Source organism: Tiliqua scincoides, chromosome 1, assembly GCF_035046505.1.
Source record: "Tiliqua scincoides isolate rTilSci1 chromosome 1, rTilSci1.hap2, whole genome shotgun sequence".
Classification (NCBI taxonomy): domain Eukaryota; kingdom Metazoa; phylum Chordata; class Lepidosauria; order Squamata; family Scincidae; genus Tiliqua; species Tiliqua scincoides.
In genome coordinates, this window is record NC_089821.1 from 14,285,564 (window position 1) to 14,310,094 (window position 24,531).

General features: G+C 47.3%; 1 protein-coding gene across 1 annotated transcript; it reads left to right on the forward strand.

Annotated features, from left to right (window-relative positions):
• The first annotated feature begins 439 nt into the window (after positions 1 to 439).
• On the forward strand, positions 440 to 3,073 carry CHAC1 (ChaC glutathione specific gamma-glutamylcyclotransferase 1). Its single transcript, XM_066612241.1, has 3 exons — positions 440 to 685; positions 1,466 to 1,501; positions 2,669 to 3,073. Exons 1-3 carry the CDS (start codon positions 440 to 442, stop codon positions 3,071 to 3,073), a joined length of 687 nt encoding a protein of 228 aa, XP_066468338.1.
• The last annotated feature ends 21,458 nt before the right edge of the window (positions 3,074 to 24,531 follow it).

Below are 24,531 nucleotides of genomic sequence, written 5' to 3' on the forward strand. Positions count from 1 at the left end.
TCGCTGCTGCCCTGCCCTCCTCGGACCAGCATCCTGCGAGCAGCGCAGCCCAGCCCAGTCTCCCAGCGCCTCCAGCCCGCAACCACCGCGGGGCGAGCGCGCAGCCTGACGCAACCGCAGCGCTCGAAAGCTCTCAGGCAGGTTGCATCAGCCCCGCTGCAGGAGAGCGGCTGCTTCTGCCCGAGACTGACGGGCCCGCCCGGCCAATGCGGAGGCGGCGTGCGGCCGGCCGGGCGGGCAGCTTCCTCTCGGAGGCGCCGATTGGAGGGCCCGGCGACGGGGGCGGGGCCGGCCGGCAGGTTTGCTACTTAAGGGCTGGCGCGGGCTTCGTGGTCCAGAAGCGGTTCTGCTGCCCACCTGGCGCGTCCAGAGCATCCTTCGCGGCCTCCTGCGCCCGCCCCGTCCCTCCCCAGCAGGGCGACGCGGTCCTCCCACGGCCATGAAGCTCCAGCCGCAGCATCCCTCCGGCGCGGCCGCCGAGCATCCTATCCCCGCGCGCCCCGAGCCGGAGCGGTCCGCGTCCGCCGAGGGCGCGCCGCCCGAGTCCCCGCTGTGGGTCTTCGGCTACGGCTCGCTCGTCTGGAGGCCCGACTTCGAGTTCACCTCCCGCAGGGTGGGCTACATCCGCGGCTACAGCCGCCGCTTCTGGCAGGGCGACACCTTCCACCGGGGCAGCGCCAAGATGGTGAGTCTCGTGGGCGCCGCTGCCTCTGGAGCCGGTCTCGGGCACCAGGTGGGGCAGGGCGGGGGGTTCCCTGAGGCTGCAGTCCCGCGCACGCCTTCCTGGGAGTAAGCCCCTTGACTCTGATCGGGCTTGCTTCTGAGTAGACAGGCATAGGATGGGGCTCTGAGCTGCAAACCTCTTCATGCTTACCTGGGAGTAAGCCCCACTGACTAGAATAGGACTTGGCTTTGAATAAACAGGAATAGGATGGGGCACTGAGGTTGCAGTCTTATACACACTTTCCTGGGAGTAAGCCCTGTTAACTCTAATGGAACTTACTTCAGCGTAGACATGCATAGGATTGGGCTGAAAGAGGTGGTGGGGATGAAAGTGGGCAAGCCAGGGCTCCCCAGGATTCAAGAAGTGCTTGGGGGATTCAGGGATGTGGCCAGCAGAACCTTTTTCTGGACCACACAGCCATTCTCCAGTCCTTTACATAGCAGCCTACCAGCAAACCCTACCAGAGATCCAGGGCTTCCCACTATCAAGTAAGGCTCAAGTGGGCGAGCCAGAGATCCAGGGCTCGCCACAGTTCAAATAAGCATCATGAATTTGGCTTCCCCGCTCCAGTCTTTGCAAGGGCTGCCTGTGCCTTCTAAATGGGCCCACACAGTGATGATACACCCTGCCTCTGTCTCCTTGGCGGCATCGATCAGTCATCCTTGGGATGCTCTGTGCTTTCTGGCGTGATAACTGATCTGGTCTTGACTCAAAGCCCTCTCTCTCTTCGCTCCTGTTTAGCCTGGAAGAGTGGTCACCCTCCTGGAAGATTATGATGTAAGTATCTGGCACTGCAACCTTATTCTTCCTTTAGCTTCCTTTCACCTTTATAGTAAGGCTTAGTCTGGGTTCTTGACAGGGGGAAATGGGAATAAACCAGAACAACTATCACAGTACCTTGGTTTCAAGGTGCCAAGGTGGGGTTCATTGTATTTCTCTAGCCGGAGCTTCTTTAATCCCTTTAGCTCTAGTTTATACAGCCTGGGGGGGGGGGTGCCCAAAACAGCTGGATAACCAGGCAGGTCAGAGAAAAGTGGAGTGCAGTTTACATAACAGGGTTTTATTATGTGATTAGCTTAGAAAAGGAGGTTTTGATAACATGGTGCCCCACAATAGGAAGACAGTAACTGGGGAAAGATGTGGTATGCAGTTGAGTCAATGCCCAGGCCTTTCAAGAACCTTTGCAAAAGCTGCTTGTATTAATCACTCAATCAGCAGGGTGGAGATTAAACTGGAGTGGCAGGCATGATCTGGGTTTTCATTTAGTTTCCAAGTACCAACCTGACCTTTCCCCTCTTCAGCCCACCTTAAAAGGCTCTGGAATTTGATGGGCCATGGCAGCAGGCCACACTCTTGGCCCCACCATAAGATGAAATGTATGCAGAAAGTGCTTCTTTCTGAAAATCTTCCACTGATAAGGACTGCGAAGATGGCACTGCGAGGGGTCATTTCTGGTGTTGCTTGTTTTGCTTGCTTTATCCAGATGTGCCATGAAGTTGACAAGGCTGAAACTGTGTGTCTAGTGTACAAATTGTACAGCTGAGAGGTGGGGAGTGGTAAAAACCTTCAGCCTTGTCAGATGCATCCTGCACAACTTGCATATTCCAGAAATGCTTGTTTTTAGCTTCTCCAAAGGTTGCCTATTACGTATGTAATAGACACAATTACACAAGGAGATACAAATGGAGGAGCAGCTTCCAAAATTGGTTTAAAAAAAAACTTTTTCTTTCCTACTACAAAAGAATGTGTTTCCATAAGTGCAGGGATGCTTCCTGGAAGAAGATTGTCTCCCCACCCAAGATGGTTCTCAGGGCCCTTTTCTCCTGTGGTTTAGCAGTTTCACATCAAAACAGCAGCCTGCGTTTTTAGAATACAGTTATGCTTGTGATTGTTTGTGCTCCTGTGGTCAGCAAATAATCCTTGTCCTTTGACTTCACATTTCAGGGGTGTACTTGGGGTGTTGCCTATGAACTTCATGGAGATCAAATTCCTGCCTCGCTCAAATATTTGAACACACGGGAAGCGGTGCTCGGAGGCTATGACACAAAACTAGTGAAGTTCCATCCGCAAGATAAAGAGACTGAAGAGCCCATCTTGGCCCTGGTTTACATTGCCACCCCCCAGAACCCCTCCTACCTTGGCCCAGCATCTGAAGAGGATATTGCAGCTCAGATAATAGTTTCCAGTGGCTGTGCTGGCCACAACATAGAGTACCTGCTGCGGCTAGCGGACTTCATGCGCTATTGCTGCCCTCATGTAGAGGATGAGCACTTGTTCTCAATTGAGGAGGCTTTGATCTCTATCTTGCCCTGCCTTTATCAAGCAGAAGAGTCTTTAATGGAAGAATAATGGCTAGCCAGAGGGGTTAGCCAGATTATTTTTAACCAAGGGCAGAAGGTGAACACAAGACATTCTTTTTATCCCCCAGTACAACTGAAGCCAGGTTAATAGGGGCATGGGGTGAAATAACTGGAGAGAAGAATGGAAGAGCACTGGTTTCATACCTGCTTCTTCAGTGACATCTGACTGGTGACACACTTGTATTCTGCATGGAAATTGAACATTCCATGCCCACTGCCTCCCAGCTAGACTGGGGGCCCATAGTCTATTGAAATCTTTAAACTGCTGTGTTAGGAAGTCAACATTAAGTAGTGTTCTCTTTTATCCTTACAGGGGGGCAAGTCTAAAGAGATGATATGCTTTCTTTGTAGCATTTCTCCACCTCTACCCTGCACATACACTACAAGTAGGCTTCAGTGTTCAGACATGATGAGCGTGGCTCTACCTCAAACTGGCAAAACCACTAGTGTGGCAGGGGAGAGACTGGAGTGTGTTTCAGCTCAAAAGAAGTTGGCCTTTCTCCCTCCAATCTCTGTTACAGTGACTTGACCTTAACACACATGCCGGGGTTCCAGTGCAATATGAACTTGGCTTGCCTTCTGTAGGCTCTGATGATGGGGCCAAATTTCCATAGAGTAGTCTTAAAAGAGCAGTTTAATGCACTACTTTTTTATAACTTGAAGATGTATTTATTGCAATGAATATATATATATATTTCATTACAGGAAAGTGTCAAAGTTGTTTGTGTTCAAGCAGTTGCCCAGCATGGCAGGGCATATTGAAAGTGTGTGTGTGTTGCTACAAGCCTGTTCTCTTGATGCAGCTTTCTACAAATAGCATTTCTGTGTACCAGTAGCATAGCTTGGGGGGGTGGCCTGGTAAGTATTGCAGGCACTGCAATACACTGTGTAAGCGGCCCCTCCCACCCACCATTGGGGCAATGACAGCAATGTGCAGTATGTTGCTGCTCCGATGGTGGATGGGAGGGATTGCTAACATAGTGTGTAGCACCAGCAGTGCTTACCAGGCCACCCCTCTCTGCCTATACTACTGCTGTGTACTGTCTGATGCCTGTGCAAGGTACAAACACTGTGTTGAGACCAGAGTTCTGTCATGCATCACTACTCCATTCTAGTGACAGTCACATTAAAGAAACAGCCCTTTGATCAATGTGCAGCCTTCCTCAAAGCACAATATATGAAGGTAGCTGGAAAATATGCAGTTTCTGCATGGAGGAAACACCTGTGCAAAGACATTCGACTGAGTAATGGGCTAGGAAAGAGTCTGGTTCTCTGCTTTTATTATAGTGCTTCAGAGAGTGCATTTGCACTAGAGCAAAGTTTCCTAAGTGAAAAAGCTCCTACAGCTGGACATGTTACTGCTGTCTGTCTGCGTAAGGAGGAACCTATGTAGAAATAATCCGAAGCGAATAAACCCAACTCACATAATACACTTTTTGTCAGAGAAGGAAAGCTTTCTTAAATGTTGTAATGAGGGGGGGCATTTTCACCACTTTCCAGAGAGTTTCTGGTAAACATGCGAAGAAGACGCTGTAACCAATACATCACAAATGTTGCAACACACTCATGATGAATAATGGACAGTGCTGGCACAAGAGCCTCCAAACTTATTGGAAGGAGACACACCATTTTGAGTTTGTACCTTTTTTTCCCCTGGGAGCATGCAGCTGGCTTGCTTAACCCATTTCTACCAGCCCATAGGTGTACACATTTGATCCCTGCTGCATATATGTAATGGGCAGAAATGGCTTAACCCTCTTGAAAGGGTCTGCTCAGTAAGAAATTTCTTCTGCTTTGAATGCCATCCTATGGGCTTGTATGGATGCATGGAGGATTCGTGGCCTTCTAGGTACCCTGCTAAATTTTGCCTGGTGCAGGATGCATGTGTTGCTACCAACCTCCGTATTTAAAAAATAATGCCCCAGTAAGTCCATGATGCAGCATGGTTCGCCACACCCACAGCTGAGCAAGTCTCTCATCCATAAGGTATGCATAAAGTCCACTACTTGGGTGGTTAGTCAGAAATTTCCTTTTCCACACTCTTAAGGGGGCTGAAGGCCTGTGGTAATTCTAAAGGCTCTTATTCAGTACTCTGTTCCTACTCAGCACCAATTGTAGCAGGCAGCAACCACAGTTATAAGCCTTTCTATTTTCTCTGGATTGAAAAAGCAGATAATGAAGACAATGTTAGCAACGTACAGCAATTGTTTCCTTCCACCACAGGGAAGCATTCAGTCCCTGCTCCTAAGTAGAGCTGACCTGAATTTTATCTCCCAAGTATAAAATGGCAAGGACCAGGCCTGGCTGGAAGTTAACACTGCCTGAAAGAGAAAGCTTTATTTTTGCTGAGACACATGCTAGTTGTGGTTAGAAATAGTCTTGCCACAATTAATATTCAGTTGTGGAAAATCTGGAAATCTTCCCTCAAGGGAACACTTCTCTTGTAGGGAAATCTAATTTTCCCACTAATCAAAATGCAATATATATTTTGTCCTGGAGAAGCAGAGTGGTGTTCTACTGTTATGCCTGCAGTGATACCTGATGCAAGCTGACCTGCTGAGGCACAAGTGGTATGAACATATACTGCTCACAGGTCCATCTCTGGTGATGAAGCAACTCACAAGCAGACAGTCCTGACCCAGCCATATTTTGTGACTTTTTTTAAAAAAAAACCACAAATATTTCAAACATTCCTTGATAAGTGATGCACTTCCCTGTTGCACCATAGCAGTACTCAAAAACCCTTTGAGCAAAACAAAAGAACCATACATGAGCAGCAGAGGTCCAAGCCTCCCACTAGCAAGGACTTTTCTATGGTGTTGAGAGCCTTGCAGGCCTGTAGTCAGGATTCTAGAAGAGGGCAGGTGACTGTTTTTTCAGGGTGGGCAATTATGCCAAGTATCTATACTGGTGTGCAAAATTAAAGGTTAAGTATGGAGAAACATCAAAGATCCATTAACTCACCCAAATTTCATGAACAGAAAATATTTTGGGGGTTTTTCTGAAAGATGCATTCATCATCTGCAAAGCAATGTAACTATTTGCATAGACTAAATCAGGGGCGAATCCAGTGTTTGTATTTGAGGGGCTATGTGCACTACCTTAACTCCAGAGTCCAGGTCAACCAAGTGGGCAGACCTGAGCTCCTATGTGAACTTCCATCGCTACCTGGAATGGCTCTGATGACAAGTGGGATGGGGCACTTACACAGCAGGTTGCAGCACCTGCAGGACTTACCACACTGCCCCCCTCCCACATAGCTACGCCGCTGGCTCAAAATCATAGTAGGGAAAACCTCTGCACCTTCAGCCAAGTATAGTCTTACCGCTACAGTCATGCTGACCCCCAGAGATGCTCTTGCCTCCAAAGCTCAGTTGAATGCTGGGTGGAAACCTCTCTCCTCTCCCTTGGGGAAGGAACAGGATCAACAGTGAACACAATTCTGATGTAGCTAAGAAGGCCAATCCCCCCCAAAGTGCAGATCCCTATGGAGCAGGACTAATGCAGCCAACAGGGCCATTCCATTTGCCAATCCTTTTATATATTTTCCTGGTTGTTTTTTTTTAATGTTCTTGAGAGGCTGTGCATTTCTGATCTTCAGTGTACAGAATTATTTATTTTCCCCTGTTCCGAGGCTTTGAATTTGTGCCCAAATGAAGCCCCTGGAGAATGACCTTAGACAGCTGCAGTTGTTGGATTGGCACAAAACTGATATAAAGAAGGAATCCAGTTGCACTTTTCCTTCCACCCAGGTCCCTGGGGGCAAGGGTGGCATCTGAGACCATCTTTCTGAGGACAGTAGTGGAGTGCAGAAACATAATTCTCTCCATGCAAGGCTGCCAAGAAAGGCTGAAAGAAGAGCAAGTGAACTGGGGCTGCCTTCTCACTTCCAGGAAAGACTTATGAAAGGAAAGGAGAAGCAGCTTTGCCAGGCATCTCCTGCTTGCACTGAGTGGAAAATAATATGTACCCTCAAGAACTACAAGAGCAGCAGACCCAAAAAGTCAAGTTAGGATAATCAGCTCATAAAGTGCTTATTTTTAAACACATTATATCCTACCTTATAGCCCCAAAAAGTGTTCCCAAAACAGCTTATAGAAGAGTTTAAAAGTGCACTTTTAAACAGCCACTTCATCAAAAACCAGTCCATAACAGCATTATTGCCAAGACAACCATCCAGGACAGCAAATACCCACCAAAATGAGGGGGGGAGAAGTCTAGATTGCAAGAACTGCCTCTGTCTGCTGCTGTCAGCAGGTGCTTATGTACTCCTTGCAACATTCATGTTTTCAGTTGTTAACATTGCCTTGGCAAGTTCGCACCACAAAGAAGGTGTGTGTGCATGCATGGGGGAGAAAAATGTTTAAATAATTTAAATACCCATGATTCCACTTGGAAAACATTGGCACTGGGGGGCGGGGGTGGGCTTCACAGTCCCAGCACATTACAAGTTTGTTTGGCTATAATTCTGGCATTAATACAGAATTGGAAATACTTGCTCAGCAGCAGCTATATTACATAATTTGTGACAGCAGGGGTAAAATCTTCCATTTATTGTCTAGTCACCTCTGAGCATATTTTTCTATCCCTTCCCCCAGCAGTAGCCCCAATGCTGTAGCCTGCTGCTTTCAGTCTAGACTGTCTCAGCAGAGCATGTCTACCCATCTTGTGATAGTGTGTTGGCAACCTTCAGTCTCGGAACACTATGGTATCGCACTCTGGATGGTGGTTCTGGAACAGCGTCTAGTGTGGCTGAAAAGGCCGATTAGGGAGTGACAATCCCCTCCACACTGGGAGCAAGTGTAGTGTGTCCCTGGTCTGTCTCCCTGGCTGTGGGCCTTCCTTCTTTGCCTCAGACTGTTGGCCAAGTGTCTCTTCAAACTGGGAAAGGCCATGCTGCACAGCCTGCCGCCAAGCGGGCCGCTCAGAGGCCAGGGTTTCCCACCTGTTGAGGTCCACTCCTAAGGCCTTCAGATCCCTCTTGCAGATGTCCTTGTATCGCAGCTGTGGTCTACCTGTAGGGCACTTTCCTTGCACAAGTTCTCCATAGAGGAGATCCTTTGGGATCCGGCCATCATCCTTGGCTCAATTATCTCCGACACTCTTTCTCTCGATACCGAGCCAAACAAACGCATCGGTAAAGCGGCTACCACGTTTTCCAGACTCACAAAGAGAGTCTGGTCAAACAAGAAGCTGACGGAACATACCAAGATCCAGGTCTACAGAGCTTGCGTCCTGAGTACACTTCTGTACTGCAGCGAGTCATGGACTCTTCACTCACAACAGGAGAGGAAGCTGAACGCATTCCACATGTGCTGCCTCCGATGCATCCTTGGCATCACCTGGCAGGACAAAGTTCCAAACAACACAGTCCTGGAACGAGCTGGAATCCCTAGCATGTATGCACTGCTGAAACAGACGCCTGTGTTAGCTTGGTCATCTTGTGATAACAGCCTGTTTTCCTTGCAACAAGACTCCAGGTTTGGTAGAGTTTTGTTTTTTCCATGCTTGCATCCACTTAAAAATTGCATGGGGCACATGCAAAGTACAGTGTTATACTTTAGCTGTTTTCTCTGAAATTCCTCTCATTTGTAACAGAGAAAAAGATTAATTGCCCTACCCTCATGCCAAGGCTTGGTCTGGCCTGCACAGGCCACAGAACATGCAGACAGAGTGCAGTGCAGTTAGAGAGGGTGCAAAGCACTAAGTCTTGCAGGGAGCCTCATGGCAGTGTGCTGGGTCCTCCCCTCTCCCTTGGAGCCATTCCATGCGGTGATGGCTCTGGCTCCTGGACCTCCTTGGAATGGCTCCAAAGGGGAGGGGCCCCTTGTACACTGTGGTGAGGCTCCCTGCAAAACTTAGTGCTTTGCACCCCGTCCAGCTATGCTACTGGCTACTGGCAGATTGGGTTGTACAGCTTCAAAATGCAAGGGGAAAATGCAATTTTTGGAAACTTTACCCATGTAAGAACCCAAAGCCTCTCTCCAATCAAAAGGTTTCAAGCCCAACCCACTCTCTCCTGTGCTCATTTTCTACTTTCAGCCAGGGTTGGTTGTGCATGCTTCAGTGTTGGGGTATGAGAGCCTTCCTCTTCTCTCTCTCTCTCTCTCCCCCCCCCCCCCCGTCCAAAGTAGTACAGGTGTATACCACTTAACTACAGGGATACATTCTCCATTCCCCGTTACTATGCGATTATGTCATTAAGCAAACATTCAGACCAATCTAGTGCCTTTATTATGTAAACAAACACTCCCTGCCAAACACTAGCTGGCTGCACAGAATACTGTAGATAGATTGCCTCTTCTTTGCATTAAGAGCCTCTTTGTTGTGTTATCACATACTCTACTGCAGGCTATGGGAGACCTGACTGCTTCATTAAGAGCCTCTTGGTTGTGCTTTGACCACCATCATATATGCGGTCCATCATTAAGCGGCACACACCTGTACATGCCCAGAGTGACCAGATAAAATGAAGGACAGAGGTGCCTATACCTTTAACCAGTGTATAGAAGAGGGAATCTTGGCAGCTGCAGCTTTTTAAACCCTTCCATGTTGAGCTGCACCTGCCAAAATTCCCTGTTCTATACACTGGTTAAAGGTATAAGCACTCTGTATTGTACCTGGTCACCCTATACATGCCCATTATTCCATTTCAAAAATGCTGCTCTCTGCATGGATAGACCAGGCCCTTGCTAATCTTGTAAGAAGGGGCTGTGGAAGCATTTCCACAGTGAATAGGCAATTTGTGATTATTGGAATGTGCATCATAGTACTATGAGATCATATTAAGAAAATTCTTCAGGTTTGTGTGCTTTGCTCAGCTCAAACTTGCAGTGCAGTGAGTCAGGAAAGCATGTATCTGTTAGGGAAAATACATCAGATACAATATTTGTATAAATGACAGAAACAGCGGTGATAAATGCAGGGAACCATGCAGTTTCTAAGAGTCAGAAAAAGTCAGTGAGATCATGGATTGCCTTATGTCATTGTGATCATGGATTGCCTTATGCCATTGTGTCAATTTACTGATGAATTGTGGCCATGATGATTCACTGATGAACTGTGAATACTTGTGGGGGGAGAGGAATATATTTTCTTAGGTCAACATTTTTAATATTACTTGTAAACAGAAACATGGTATCTTTACCTTCAATATGCTCAACATATAGTGTTTCAGGGATGTATTCAATTATGGAGGGGTGTGAGTTGAGTTTCCCTATCATAAACCTGAGGCAATTTCAGCTTAGGAGAAGGGAGATTTGCAGAGGCATTCAGAAATACAAGTCTGAAAATGAGACAAACTACATTTGGGACAGAGTGAGTGGGTGCAACTAGGATTCTGGGAATCCCAAATGTAAGTACTTGGAGATTTGTTGTTGGGTTGGAAGATTTCTACTGCAGCCATGAAGCATGTCTCTGATTGCAGAACACCAGCTGTATTACTTGGTTTAAATAGAGGGGCACTTCTTCTATGTCCTCTTCATCCCATAGAACATACATATTAATTGTGCTTCTCAGAGTCGCTGATATCTCTGGTGGAGCAATCTTAAAACTGGTTTCCTCTTTAGGGGGAAGCAGAGTAGCTTCAGCAGCAGACCCCCCCCCCCCTGCTGGGAATCAACCCCAGGAAGCCTCCCACACCCGGCTGACTGCTAATCAAGAAAGACAAACGACAATGGCTGGTTGAGGTTGCAAAACAAAGTCATTTACTCACGGTTCCATAGAAGCATATGTTACAGCATCTGATTATGATCAGAGGTTACACTAACCTCTGATTACACAACTGATTTGTTGTTGGATTGGAAGATTTCTACTGCAGCCATGAAGCATGTCTCTGATTGCAGAACACCAGCTGTATTGCTTGGTTTAGATAGAGGGGCACTTCTATGTCCTCTTCATCCCATAGAACATACATATTAATTGTGCTTCTCAGAGTCACTGATATCTCTGTTGGAGGAATCTTAAAATTGGTTTCCTCTTTAGGGGGGAAGCAGAGTAGCTTCAGCAGCAGACCCCCCCCCCCCTTTGCTGGGAATCAACCCCAGGAAGCCTCCCACACCCGGCTGACTGCTAATCAAGAAAGACAAATGACAATGGTTGGTTGAAGTTGCAAAACAAAGTCATTTGCTCACGGTTCCATAGAAGCATATGTTACAGCATCTGATTATGATCAGAGGTTACACTAAACTTGAGATAACAAGGCCCTGGAGCTGCCTTGTCCTGCGTGTGCCATGTGGTCAAGATGGCGGTGCCAGCAGAGCCCTGCTGTGAGCCATCTCCTCAGGTCAGTGTGGAAGAGGGGGCGTGCTCGGAGGGAAGGGAAGGATATAGAGTCTGGGCCACATCCCCACAAAGATCATCCAAAGCGGACAGGTAAAGTGTAGGGTTACTGGGCCATGGCTTAACCCTTTCAGGACAGTATCCTGCCACCTCTGGACAGCAGACAGAGTTGCACCAAACTCCAACAATCTCAAAGCTGGCTGGCTTCCTTGCTCCAGTGTCTTCAGAGGCCTATCAAAGCTTCCTTTGCCAAACAGTGAGAGAACAATCCATGGGCAGCCCAATTCTAAGCTCCACTAGCCTAGCCAGGCTGCATGGCCTGCGCTGCATCCAGTGCAACTTAGGGGCCAGCTAGAGTTCTCCTTGGGATAAGGAGATATTTTTCCCCTTACCCCATGTTGAGCCCTAGCCACTCCTATGGGGCTTCTTGGATCCATGCCATACAGCTGGCAGAAATCCAGAAAGTCCATGTAGGCCTGTCCTGTCCAGGAGCGGTTGTAAGTATACAGCATGCACTGCCATTGCGATCCCACCCCTTTCCACAGCCCGATCTGCCTCCTGTTCTGCCCTACCCTTCTCCCACCCAAAAACATTCCCTCCCCACCTTCAAAATGCCCTCCTGCCACCCTCCCCATGCCACCCAGTGTAAACTTACCTGTGCCAGCTGGCACAGAGTCTGGATGTGGCACTGCCAAGCTGGTGCAGGCCTTTGCACCAGCCCTGCCAGCTCACAAGTAATTGCAAAGGTGCCTTATAGTACATTTGTGACACACACAGACACCCACCCACATCCACTCCCAAAATGCTGATCCCACCTGAAATCATTTGGGCTGCATGACTCCACCATTGATTGTGACAACCAGGCAGCAGAGGCCTTTCACAGGTTAGGCAATTAGCAGGGCAATAACTCAATCACCCTCTAACTGACCCATCAGCTTCTGCCCCTTGATACTTTGCTCTCTCAACCTGAGGAGCCCACAGATAATACAACAGGTCATTTTGCCCTTCCAAGCCTTGGTTTCCCATTCAGAGTCCCCACTCGGCTTTTCAACAGGATGCCGGGCGCAGTTACTGGGCATTAGGGTAGCTGTTATATAGTGGGTCCATGCAAATAAAGGAAGGCATAGAGATAACAGCTCAATATGTTTATTCTATCTTCAGAACAGAATCTGGCAATGAATCTGACACAAGGCAAACACCCCTGGCTTTTATATCCTTTAGTTCCACCCAGACTCCCCATGATTGGTGCAGCTGAAACATTAAATAGAGGGCCAAACAGAAGGTAGGATTTTGATCCACCACCCAATTGGTCAGCCAGAAGTCTGGGCCAATCAGTTATGCAGGATTTCGATCTTGCACAGGAGCTAGGTGAGGGCAATAAAAATATATACGTGAGTGAGTACATAGGTCTACTCTGAGAAGGAGCAGAGTCCTACTCGTGAGTAAGGGTCCAAGGTACAGGCACTTGGAAAAGTAAATAAAACCTAGGAGGATAAAGTAGAAAGCAAGCTTTTCTACTTTGTTTAAATTAACCCTATACTTAACCCAAGTTAAACTTAATCCAAGTTAGAACATAATCTAAAGGTTCAGTAAATTGGGACACAGGATCTAGGTGAGAGCAATAAATAAATAATTTAAATAAAGGTGCAAACTTAATAAAAGCAGGAGGTAAAATTTAGATAGGAAGCTAGAGCCCAAACTAAACAAAGAAGAGGGTAATGGGGGAGAAAGTACACTTGGTGTCTATTTTATAAACAGGGCAAAACAGGATTTAAACCTTTAGTGTGTAAATTCTGCCAAGCCCAAAAAACTCTTAAGCCAATGCAGTTTAAACTCAAATAAAAAGCAGCTTGAGGTTAAAAAACAGTCCAGCCTAAGAGAACTGAATTAGGAGGGTAAGAACCTTGAAAGGGCCCGTAGCCAGCCAGCCAGCCAGGGCAATTTAGCTTAGCATATTCATAAATTTAGCAAATTAGCATAGTCATTGTCCTTTAGGAGGTGATAAGAGCCCCATTAGGCAAATACAAGCACCCCATTCAGGACCCTACAGAGTAGATTAGGCCCATCAGCAGCCTTTTCTCTTCCTAATCTTTTGTAATCTCACCTGGGAAGACCAGCCCCCTTTCAGTCAGCAAGGAGGGAGGGAGGAAGAGCTAGCTAGGGGTATAAAGCTAGTGCCTGCCATCGCGTGAGTCTCTCTGCAGAAGCGCGTGTGGCCTCTGGGACACCCAGTGCCTTGGGAACAAAGTGCCAGGTAAGGCACCGAGAGTTTAGCCTCAATGCAAGTTCAGCAGTAGGGCGAGGAGGCCAGGCCCCAGACGCTGTCCTTCTCTTCCCTTGAGAAGAGGGCAGCAAACCAGTTAAGGGTTTTTAAGTACCCCTAAACAAACAAACAAACTATGCAGTCAGACAGCCAGCAGCAGGGTGGGGGCTATCCAGTGTTTCGCATCGAGTGCCACATGTATGACTATATGCCTCTGGGGCATAAGTCATGGGTGTGTCCTCGGTGCAAAAAGCTCCAGGGACTCAGGGAACGTGTCCGCTCCCTTGAAACCTTGGTGGCCGACCTGGAGAAGCAGAGGCAGGCAGAGAAGAACCATGGGGAGACTTCCGGGGACGATCAGGCTTCATCCCAACCTCAGGCATGCAGCTTCTCAGCTGCCCGGGTGGGAAGTCTTGGGGCTGGAGGACGTCATCCTGAAGAGGAGGGAAACAATCCCTTAGGGGGGACCCCTTCTCCAGGGGAAGGGCCCATATCCAAACGCACTCAGGATACTCCTTGGCGGGAGGGGGGGTCGGGGGCTTCTTGTAGTGGGGGATTTGATTATTAGAAACAGAGAGGGGGGGTTTGCAACGGACTTGAGGACCGCATGGTGACTTGCCTGCCTGGTGCAAAGGTTGCGGACATCACTTCTCATCTAGACAGGCTGGTAGACAGTGCTGGGGAGGAGGTAGTGGTTGTGGTGCATGTCGGCACCAATGACATGGGCAAGTGTAGCCAGGAGGTCCTGGAGGCCAAATTTAGACTATTAGGTAGGAAGCTGAAAACCAGGATCTCAAAGGTAGCGTTCTCGGAAGTGCTACCTGTTCCACGTGCAGGACCAGCTAGGCAGGCGGAGATCAGGGGTCTCAATGTGTGGATGAGACGGTGGTGTAGGGAGGAGGGGTATAGATTCGTTAGGCACTGGGGAACATTTTGGGACAAGTGGGGCCTGTACAAGAGGGACGGGCTTCAGTTGAACCAGAATGGAACCAGACTGCTGGCACATAACATCAAAAAGGTGGCAGAGCAGCTTTTAAACTGATCCCTGGGGGAAGAGCTGACAGGAGCCCAGGGGCATCCGGTTCGGAACTCCTCATCCCTATGGGACGAGGATGGGGAGGTTAGAGAACAACAAGACAAAGGCAGAGTAGGAGAAAAAATTGGGAATGGTAGCATGATGGGATGTGATAGACAGTTTGGCACAGTGAGAGGATGCAGGGACAAAGGAGCTAATAAGCAGGCCATCCTGGGCATTCCATGTACAAATGCTTTTATGCAAATGCCCGAAGTCTCCGAGCAAAGATGGGAAAACTGGAATGTCTGGTGACTAGGGAAAATATTGACATAGTGGGCATAACGGAAACCTGATGGAATGCGGAAAATCAGTGGGATACCGCAATCCTGGGCTATAAACTCTACAGGAGGGACAGGGAGGGGTGTGTTGGAGGTGGGGTGGCCATTTATGTTAAGGAAGGAATAGAATCCAGCAGAGATTGAAGATGGGTCTGACTCCACCATAGAATCTCTGTCGGTTAAATTACCAGGCCTCAGGAGCGAGGTAATACAGGGGGCGGGGGCGGCGTACTATCGTCCTCCAGACCAGAAACTGGAAGTGGACCTTGAAATGAGGAAACAGATCAGGGAGGTGACAAGGAGGGACAGGGTTGTAATCATGGGGGACTTCAATTATCCTCATATAGACTGGGTCAATTTGTGTTCTGGTCACGAAAAGGAGACCAGATACCTTGACATGTTAAATGACTTAGACTGTGGCTTAGAGCAGCTAGTCATGAAGCCCACCAGAGGACAGGTGACTCTGGATTTAATATTGTTCGGTACTCAGGGCCTGGTTAGAGATGTAAATATTACTGAGCTGTTGGGGAACAGTGATCATGCTGTGATCCATTTCAACATGCATGTTGGGGAAGAATACTGTGCAAATCTCTCACAAAAACCCTTGACTTCCAATGAGCAGACTTCCTTCAAATGAGGAGTCTGGTTAGAAGGAGGTTGAAAGGGAGGGTAAAAAGAGTCCAATCTCTCCAGAGTGCATGGAGGCTGCTTAAAACAACAGTAATAGAGGCCCAGCAGAGGTGTATACCGCAAAGAAAGAAGGGTTCCACTAAATCCAGGAGGGTGCCCGCATGGCTAACCAGCCAAGTTAGAGAGGCTGTGAAGGGCAAGGAAGCTTCCTTCCATAAATGGAAGTCTTGCCCTAATGAGGAGAATAAAAAGGAACATAAACTGTGGCAAAAGAAATGTAAGAAGGTGATACTGGAGGCCAAGCGAGACTATGAGGAACGCATGGCCAGCAACATTAAGGGGAATAATAAAAGCTTCTTCAAATATGTTAGAAGCGGGAAACCCACCAGAGAAGCGGTTGGCCCTCTGGATGGTGAGGGAGGGAAAGAAGAAATAAAAGGAGACTTGGAGATGGCAGAGAAATTAAGTGCATTCTTTGCATCTGTCTTCACAGCAGAAGACCTCAGGCAAATACTGCTGCCCAAACGGCCCCTCCTGACCAAGGAATTAAGTCAGATAGAGGTTAAAAGAGAAAATGTTTCAGACCTCATTGATAAATTAAAGATCAATAAGTCACCGGGCCCTGATGGCATCCACCCAAGTGTTATTAAGGAATTGAAGAATGAAGTTGCTTATCTCTTAACTAAAATATGCAACTTGTCCCTCAAAACGGCCACGGTGCCAGAGGATTGGAGGATAGCAAATGTCATACCAATTTTTAAAAAGGGAAAGAGGGGGGGCCCGGGAAACTATAGGCTGGTCAGCCTAACATCTATACCGGGTAAGATGGTGGAATGCCTCATCAAAGAATCTCAAAGCACATAGATGAATAGGCCTTGCTGAGGGAGAATCAGCATGGCTTCTGTAAGGGTACGTCTTGCCTCACAAAACTTTTAGAATTCTTTGGAAAGGTCAACAGGCATGTGGATGCGTGAGAACCCATGGACATGATATATCTGGACTTTCAGAAGGTGTTCGACACAGTCCCTCACCAAAGGCTACTGAAAAAACTCCACAGTCAGGGAACTAGAGGGCAGGTCCTCTTCTGGATTGAGACCTGGTTGAAGACCAGGAAACAGAGTGGGTGTCAATTTTTACAATGGAGAGAGGTGAAAAGCAGTGTGCCCCAAGGATCTGTCCTGGGACCAGTGGTTTTCAACCTCTTCATAAATGACCTGGAAACAGCGGTGAGTGATGAGAGATCTTGGGGTGAGAGATCGCGGGGTGGTGATGGACAAGTTGATGAAAGTGTTGACCCAATGTGCGGTGGCAGTAAAGAAGGCCAATTTTATGCTTGGGATCATTAGAAAAGGTACTGAGAACAAAACGGCTAATATTATAATGCCATTGTACAAATCGATGGTAAGGCCACACCTGGAGTATTGTGTCCAGTTCTGGTCGCCACATCTCAAAAAGGATATAGTGGAAATGGAAAAGGTGCAAAAGAGGGCAGCTAAGATGATTGCTGGGCTGGGGCACCTTCCTTATGAGGAAAGGCTAAGGCATTTGGGCCTCTTCAGCCTAGAAAAGAGGCGCCTGAGGGGGGACATGATTGAGACATACAAAATTATGCATGGGAAGGATAAAGTGGATAGAGAGCTTTACACTCTTATATAACACCAGAACCAGGGGACATCCACTAAAATTGAGTGTTGGGAGGGTTAGGACAGACAAAAGAAAATATTTCTTTACTCAGCATGTGGACGGTCTTTGGAACTGGCATCTGGCCTGGATGCCTTTAAAAGGGGATTGGACAAGTTTCTGGAGGAAAAATCCATTATGGGGTACAAGACATGATATGTATGTGCAACCTCCTGATTTTAGAAATGGGCTATGTCAGAAGGCCAGATGCAAGGGAGGGCACCAGAATGAGGTCTCTTGTTATGTGGTGTGCTCCCTGGGGCATTTGGTAGGCTGCTGTGAGATACAGGAAGCTGGACTAGATGGGCCTATGGCCTGATCCAGTGGGGCTGTTCTTATGTTCTTATGCATACATAACAGTAGCATAAGACCAAATCACTGGAAACCAGTCCCATTTATCACCAGAGTCCCCCTTCTATAGTTCCAATAATCCACACAGCTGTAAATAGATAGGATTCATTAAAAGATAGAAACAACAGGCAGGCACTTTGCTTAAGCATGATTTTAGGAATTTAGAGAAGAGAGCATACAATACCAATAATTAAAATAACAAAAGCTAACTCTAAAACTATCACTCACCAAAGTCTTACATCAAGAAATCTCATTCCATCAGTTGGCCCTGCTACAGTCAGGGTCTTTCAGTCTTTAAACAGAGTGGTCAAAGCTCAGGTCTCACAGGCCAGAGAAGAACAAAGACGAAGGTTGTTCTTAACAGGTGACTCTTATACTGGCTTGAGCTCAGCAACCAATAAGAAATCGGAACCAGTCGAACTTTCTAGAGACAGACTTGCACTCGAGCTAGTTGCTCATGGTGGATCACCCCTGTCCACCCTGAAACCTGCAGCTGGAACAAATTTCCAATCAAGGTGTCCTTGGCCAATCAAGCCACTCTGGGAACTGCTATTTCTTAGAGATGAGGGCCGGCCACTCCCACATCCTCCTAAGAAGCTTGCTGCTATGGAATGCTCTTAATTAACAATTTTCTCACAGCTGCATCTAACTAGCATGGTTTCACACATTTAACATGGCTTCAGGCAGAGGCCTATACTTTTGCCTTTAACCAATTTTTGCTTTTCCCATGTCACTGGGCCTGCTTTAGCTCTGCCTCTGAGGGCTCCAGTCTTCAGCTCCAGCCTCTGCTCAAGTACCAGCTGGCAGCCGTGGTGATGGAGAAACTGAGCTACCACTATGGCAAAGCTCCGTCTACCACAGTTTCAGCATGTCTTGGCAGTGAATAAGGACACATGACCCCAAACTGTTGTAGCACCAAGTGAAAATTAAGAAAATTATGTAAGATTGCCCCACTTACGTAGTTGGAAACACACAGATTTTCCAAAACGCATTGTGTACCAGAAGAACACATTTGAAAACTGACTGTGTTTGTTTTTCTAAAAAGTTCCTGGAGCCACAGCCTTTGCTATAGAACTGTCCACTCTTGCAGAACGCACATTCATATCCCAGTAAACATACTCCTTTTTCCCATTATTGTTCAGAAACAGAACACTCCTTGGCATTTATGCAGCATTTTTGAGTATTCAATAGCCACTGATTGCATGTGAGCACCCCTCTTTGAGGTTGCTAATTTCAGCTCTCCACACATTTACTTGCCTCATGCCGTATCCAGAAACTGATCCAGATCTAGAACTGCTTTAACCAGCTCTCTCTTAACTGAGAACCCAACAGGTTCTTCCATATACTGATTCTTCATAAATCTCTTCGCAGCCTAGCTCGCTTAAGCAAGCAAAAAAAAAAAAAAAAAAGCAAGTAAAGTTGGTTGGCACTAGTAGTGTGTTGTTTTGCAGCTGGATATATATCTGGCACTTTGATAATTTTTTTTTTGGCACTTCTAAGCCTGCCAGTTGGAAAACAGATACTGGTTTTGGCTTGGTTACCTAGCAGCATTTATTAGATGTGGGAGGGAAGTGTTCAGTCTGCTACCATGTCAGCCCACCTCAACCTGTAAAGTCATGCTGACAAAATCATTTACCTACTCAACCGTTTTCCTCTTATGTATTTAACAGTGTGTTGCTGCACACTCAGTTGTACAGACAGGAACGTAACTGTGGTGGGGCGGGTAGGGCATGTGCTCCAGGAGCAAACATCGCAGGGGTGCAAAAATGTCGAAGGGTGAGACAAGGTGTTAATCTGAGGCCCAGAGAGTTATGGAAATTTTCAAATTTTTTTTACAATAACATCTATCTATCTATCTATCTATCTATCTATCTATCTATCTATCTATCTATCTATCTCCTCAATGAGTGGTGAATAGCAGTCCCAATTAGCATCCAAACCAAGCAGTTCAAGTCCGCGTATATTAAACTCTGCCTGCCTCTTGAAACAGGGAGGTTTCAGTTTTCATTGCACAGAGTGTCATTTGCAGGCACCAGTGGCATAGCTTGAAAGGGTGTAAAGCACTAAGTTTTTCAGGGAGCCTCATCGCAGCATGCAAGCCCTTTGGAGTCATTCCTGGTGGTGGGTGCAAAAAGAAGGTGTACGCCTCAACTCCAAAGGGGAGGGGGAGGGGAGGGGCTGCTTGCACACTGTGGTGAGGCTCCCTGCAAAGTGTTTTTCACTCCCTCTAGCTATACCACTGGTAGGCACTGAACTAATACTGTAGGCACCACGTATTGGAATCGCTCTGCACTCACTTTAGATACCACAGCAGTAAATGATATAAATCATTAAAAGATTATTTCCCCAACAACAAAATAGCAAATGACAAATATTGCTATAAAAATTGAAATACCAAATGGATTCTAAATACACGATGGAATGCCTACATTCCAAAATTTGTGCCATTTCAAATGAAAAGGAGAAGTGGCCTCACATGTAAAAGGTATTTTAATTCTGTCAATTATGAGAGTAAGGGGATGCTCATTTTGCCTTGCTTCCGACACTATTTTCCCTTCTTATAGCACTGGGTGCAGATCCTGTAGATCCAACATCTATTTTGGGCATCATTTCTCCATTCTAGGTTATATTAAAAGAGCCCTGTCTCTCCACCACCCCCAACCCCCGCAGCATTAAGGCATATTAAAAGTCAACCTTTGGCTTTGTGGGATCCTAAGTGCTCCTCCTCCCCAGACTTCCCTTTTCCTTTTCTCTGCAATTAGCTATGGATCAGTAGCTGTCTCCAGGCTATCCTGGGATCGCAGCAATGTACACATGTTGGTTTTTGGCAAAGATACAAGAAATTCTACAGTAGACAAGTACACACCTTCCTACACACTTGGCTTGTTGCTTCAGGGCAGGGCCTATGATAGGGAGATAAAGGGGTAATTTGTACCTGGGTCTAGAGTCATAAAGGCAGCCCAGGAGCCAAAGGAGGGAGATCAGAAATTTCCTGGGATCTTACATTTTCTGAACTCATCGACTGCGCGAGATGCTGGGTGATCAGTGCAGCTACTGCAGCAAACAATATCTGCTGGGCCGAGGAATGCATACATGACATTCCTTAGCGCAGTGTCATATCTGGAAGGAAACTGGTCTGCTGCTGGCGCTCTTTGGCTTGTGGATCTGCTTGCCATGTATAGGAGCTCAGGGACACAGCTGCAGGGCTACAGCTGCTGGAAGTACAGAAGTACAGTTTGGTGCACACAGGACACTTTCCATTCTAGTCTGAGCCTAAATACGTTGATGTTCCTTTTCTGCAATGATCTTTATATTGAAAAGTTTTTAGAGAGATTTAGGAGTCTGTTTGATTTTCCATATTACTGTATCTAGCAGCTACCCATCTCAGCTCAGATGGTGTAGGACCCATAAAATGGCCACTGAATAGAATCTCGACATCTCGGCAGGCTGGTGCACAAGGAGATGGCAGCTGGTTCCAAACTGATTAGGGTCCCGCTCTTCCTCTTTCTCCACTTTTATCAAGGCGTTTACAATCTTCCTAACTACTCACAGAGTGGTAAAAATGGAAAAGCCAGGGCCACTGTTTTCATGTGAAGGAGAAGATTCTAGTTACCTCAAGAAGAAACACACACAGGCCCACATGCGCCTGTCCCCCACCTCCGATCTTATTGATTCATGTGACTGTAATTTATTACAGTAGGAGCACAGTTCTTCTCAAATGAACCCCTGCTGAGCTAGATCTGCTCGCTGACAAAAATCATTCAGCTGAAAAAGACTGTGTTTAATATCACCTCAGGGGTGGTTTGGCGGAGGTACTCACTTTAATACATGGTTTTAACATTGGAGGTGATTGATAAAGGGGTGAAGGAAGCACTATTAGGACACAAATGAATCAGGTGGTGGCAGTAAGGGATGCAAAACCAATGAAGGAGTCCTTTGGTAGGGTTCCACCCCTGCAGATTTTATCTCTCCTGGGGTATATGAGAATGATTTGCCTCTGAGCTGTAAGTTATCAAACCTAGATTACTTAAAAAAAAAAAATTTAAGAACCCTGCAGAATCAGGCCAAAAGTCCACCTTCTCCAGCTTTCTTGTTCCAACAGTCCCTAATGCTGGGGGGGGGGGGGGGCAGGTCCAGTCCAGGATCCCAGTGACTGAAGCAATGAAGCCAGGTGCCACTCCCCCCCCAACCCATGGCATTCAATTGTTCCCCCTACCCTCACTAAATAATGCCCCTGATGCAGAATGTGCTAATATCACCAACACCATCCTGCAGCCCTGCTGATCTTTCCTACCCCAGCAGCTCCCAACCTGCTAATTTCCCCACCTGTTCCCCTCAGCAATTCTCCTCTGGTCCACCATCTCTGCTGGTCACATTTCCTGGTTGTTGAAATGGCAGAAGCCAGGAACCCGGAGCACTGTGATGAGATGAGGTGATGTGGCCAGCAATGATGGTGAGCTGCTTCAGGTGGCAGCCGGTGGCACTCCGCCAGTTTAAAGCAACTCTAGTGATCTCTTCTATGGAGAACTGGTGCAAGGAAAGCGCCCTACAGGTAGACCACAGCTGCGATACAAGGACATCTGCAAGAGGGATCTGAAGGCCTTAGAAGTGGACCTCATCAAGTGGGAAACCCTGGCCTCTGAGCGGCCCGCTTGGAGGCAGGCTGTGCAGCATGGCCTTTCCCAGTTTGAAGAGACACTTGGCCAACAGACTGAGGCAAAGAAGGAAGGCCCATAGCCAGGGAGACAGACCAGGGACAGACTGCACTTGCTCCCAGTGAGGAAGGGATTGTCACTCCCTAATCGGCCTTTTCAGCCACACTAGACGCTGTTCCAGAACCACCTTTCAGAGCACGATACCAGAGTCTTTCGAGACTGAAGGTTGCCTTCAACAACATAGTGAAGAGGTGGAAGAGTGGCTGTTAGAGGGACAGAGGAAGCCTTTTAAGGCTCACTAGGCATGACTTCTTCACCCCTTTGGGAGGACTAAACAAAGGCTGATGGACAGATGACACAAAGCTTCGAAACTATTACCTTATTTTAATAATACCTAATACTCATACAATATGGGGGAGATGTCCCCTGTGAAAGTTGGAATGGGGAACCATATAAAATGGGCACACCAGTTCATTTCCTGCCCTCAGAGGGGCAAAGCCTTAGAGCAGCATTGCTCAATGTTTATCTCCAACTGTACCACTTTGCATGATCCACCTACTGGAAATACCACTGGAAGTAACTGGTGATGACATCATCACCAGTTACTTCTGGGTCACGAAGCCAGGTGCGATGTGACAAACAACAGTAAGAAGCGCAGGGTGGACAGGAGGGCTTTTACCATACATGAAAAGAATACTTTGGAGCACTGCCCACCAAGCCAAGTTGCCTACCGATGTTTGTCACATCACGTTGCTCATCTCTGTCACGGGTTGATCCCCAGTCCTGACAGGTAATTTACTGGCTGCATAGTGGCAGGCCTGAAGCCTTGGCCAGAGCCAGCCAGCACAGCACCCTGGGAACTTGGAGCTGATGCAACATCGGGTGATGTGCATCAGGTGACAGTATGTGAGTGTGTGTGCGTGTGACAGCACCTACATAGTCAGCATGACTGTGCAGTATTTCCTACACTCTCATTGGTTGCAAGAAGTATAAGTTCCAGCAGGGGCAAGCAAAAGGTGTGGGAGAAGCAGAGCATTGTGAGCCGGAGGCTACGTTAGTTGGATCAGTGAATCGTGTACCGTTTGTATTATCTGGACTGTAAATATCTGTACATAGTAAAGGAGGAGTGTGGTGGAGAACTTCTGCCTTTGAGTCTTCTTTGTCGCCGGGGGTGAGGGCAGTCCGACCTTGAGGCACAGGAACAATAACAGCCGTGCAGCTTTCTGCGTGCCAAGCCGTTGGCGGAGCTCCAGCAGCAGAGCGGAGCCGTCCTGGAGCGGCCTGAGCACAACGCAGCTCGCAACAATCTCACTGCTGAGTAGCAGGTGTCCAGGGGTCCCTCAGGCCCCACCTCACATACGACTGGTGATACTCGTACCACTGGTTGAGAAACACTGCCTTAGAGGAAAGCTCCCACATAATTCACTATAAGGGCTCCTGGGATTTCTACAGAGTCAGGAAGTCTGCCCGAAGTTGACTGGCAGTGCAGGAAAAGGGACAAACATGGCTTCCGCTATGACAGAAGCCCTGGAGTTTTCTTCTCTTGATTGCTTCCTTGTCCCTTGCCAGGGGTTCCCTAGCTGAAAGTGCGCTGTGATTGCCACAGCTGAGGAAAGATGTGCACAGGTGTGACCAGGGTCAGTGCTAACATTAGGACAACTAGGCAGTTGCTGAGGGCGCAGTCCTCAGGGGCGTAGTACGGATCTTTGAGGGGCACAGTTTTATACAGATTAGTTTTTTAATTGATGTAAAAAAAATGCAACTGCAATAAGTGCAATAAAAGTAATTATTTTTTAATCTTAAGATCAATACTACAACATACATAAAACATGCCATGTGTGTGAATTCACTAGAGAAGTCAGTTATGTTTGGAATTGTTAGTAGAACAAGAAGAAGGGGCAGACAAAGAATGTGCTGGCTTTATACCATGAAAACAGATACAAAGATGAACACCCAACAATTGAAAGAAGCTGTGCTTGACAGGGCGGCATGGAGAGCTCTCTCCTAGAAAGTCACCAAGAGTCAGACATGACTGAATGGATAGAACACACGCAAAGTATACAGGCGGGTCTCTGAATCTGCGCATCAGGTTTCCACAGATTCAGTTATCTGTGGAGCGGGGGGGGGAGGGGCCTGCACCGATTCCATTACCTAAGTTTTTGTGTACTAGCACTGGAAGCACTGGTGCTTCTTTCTTAAACAAAGCAAAACTGTTGCTGAAATGAAGAGCGACTG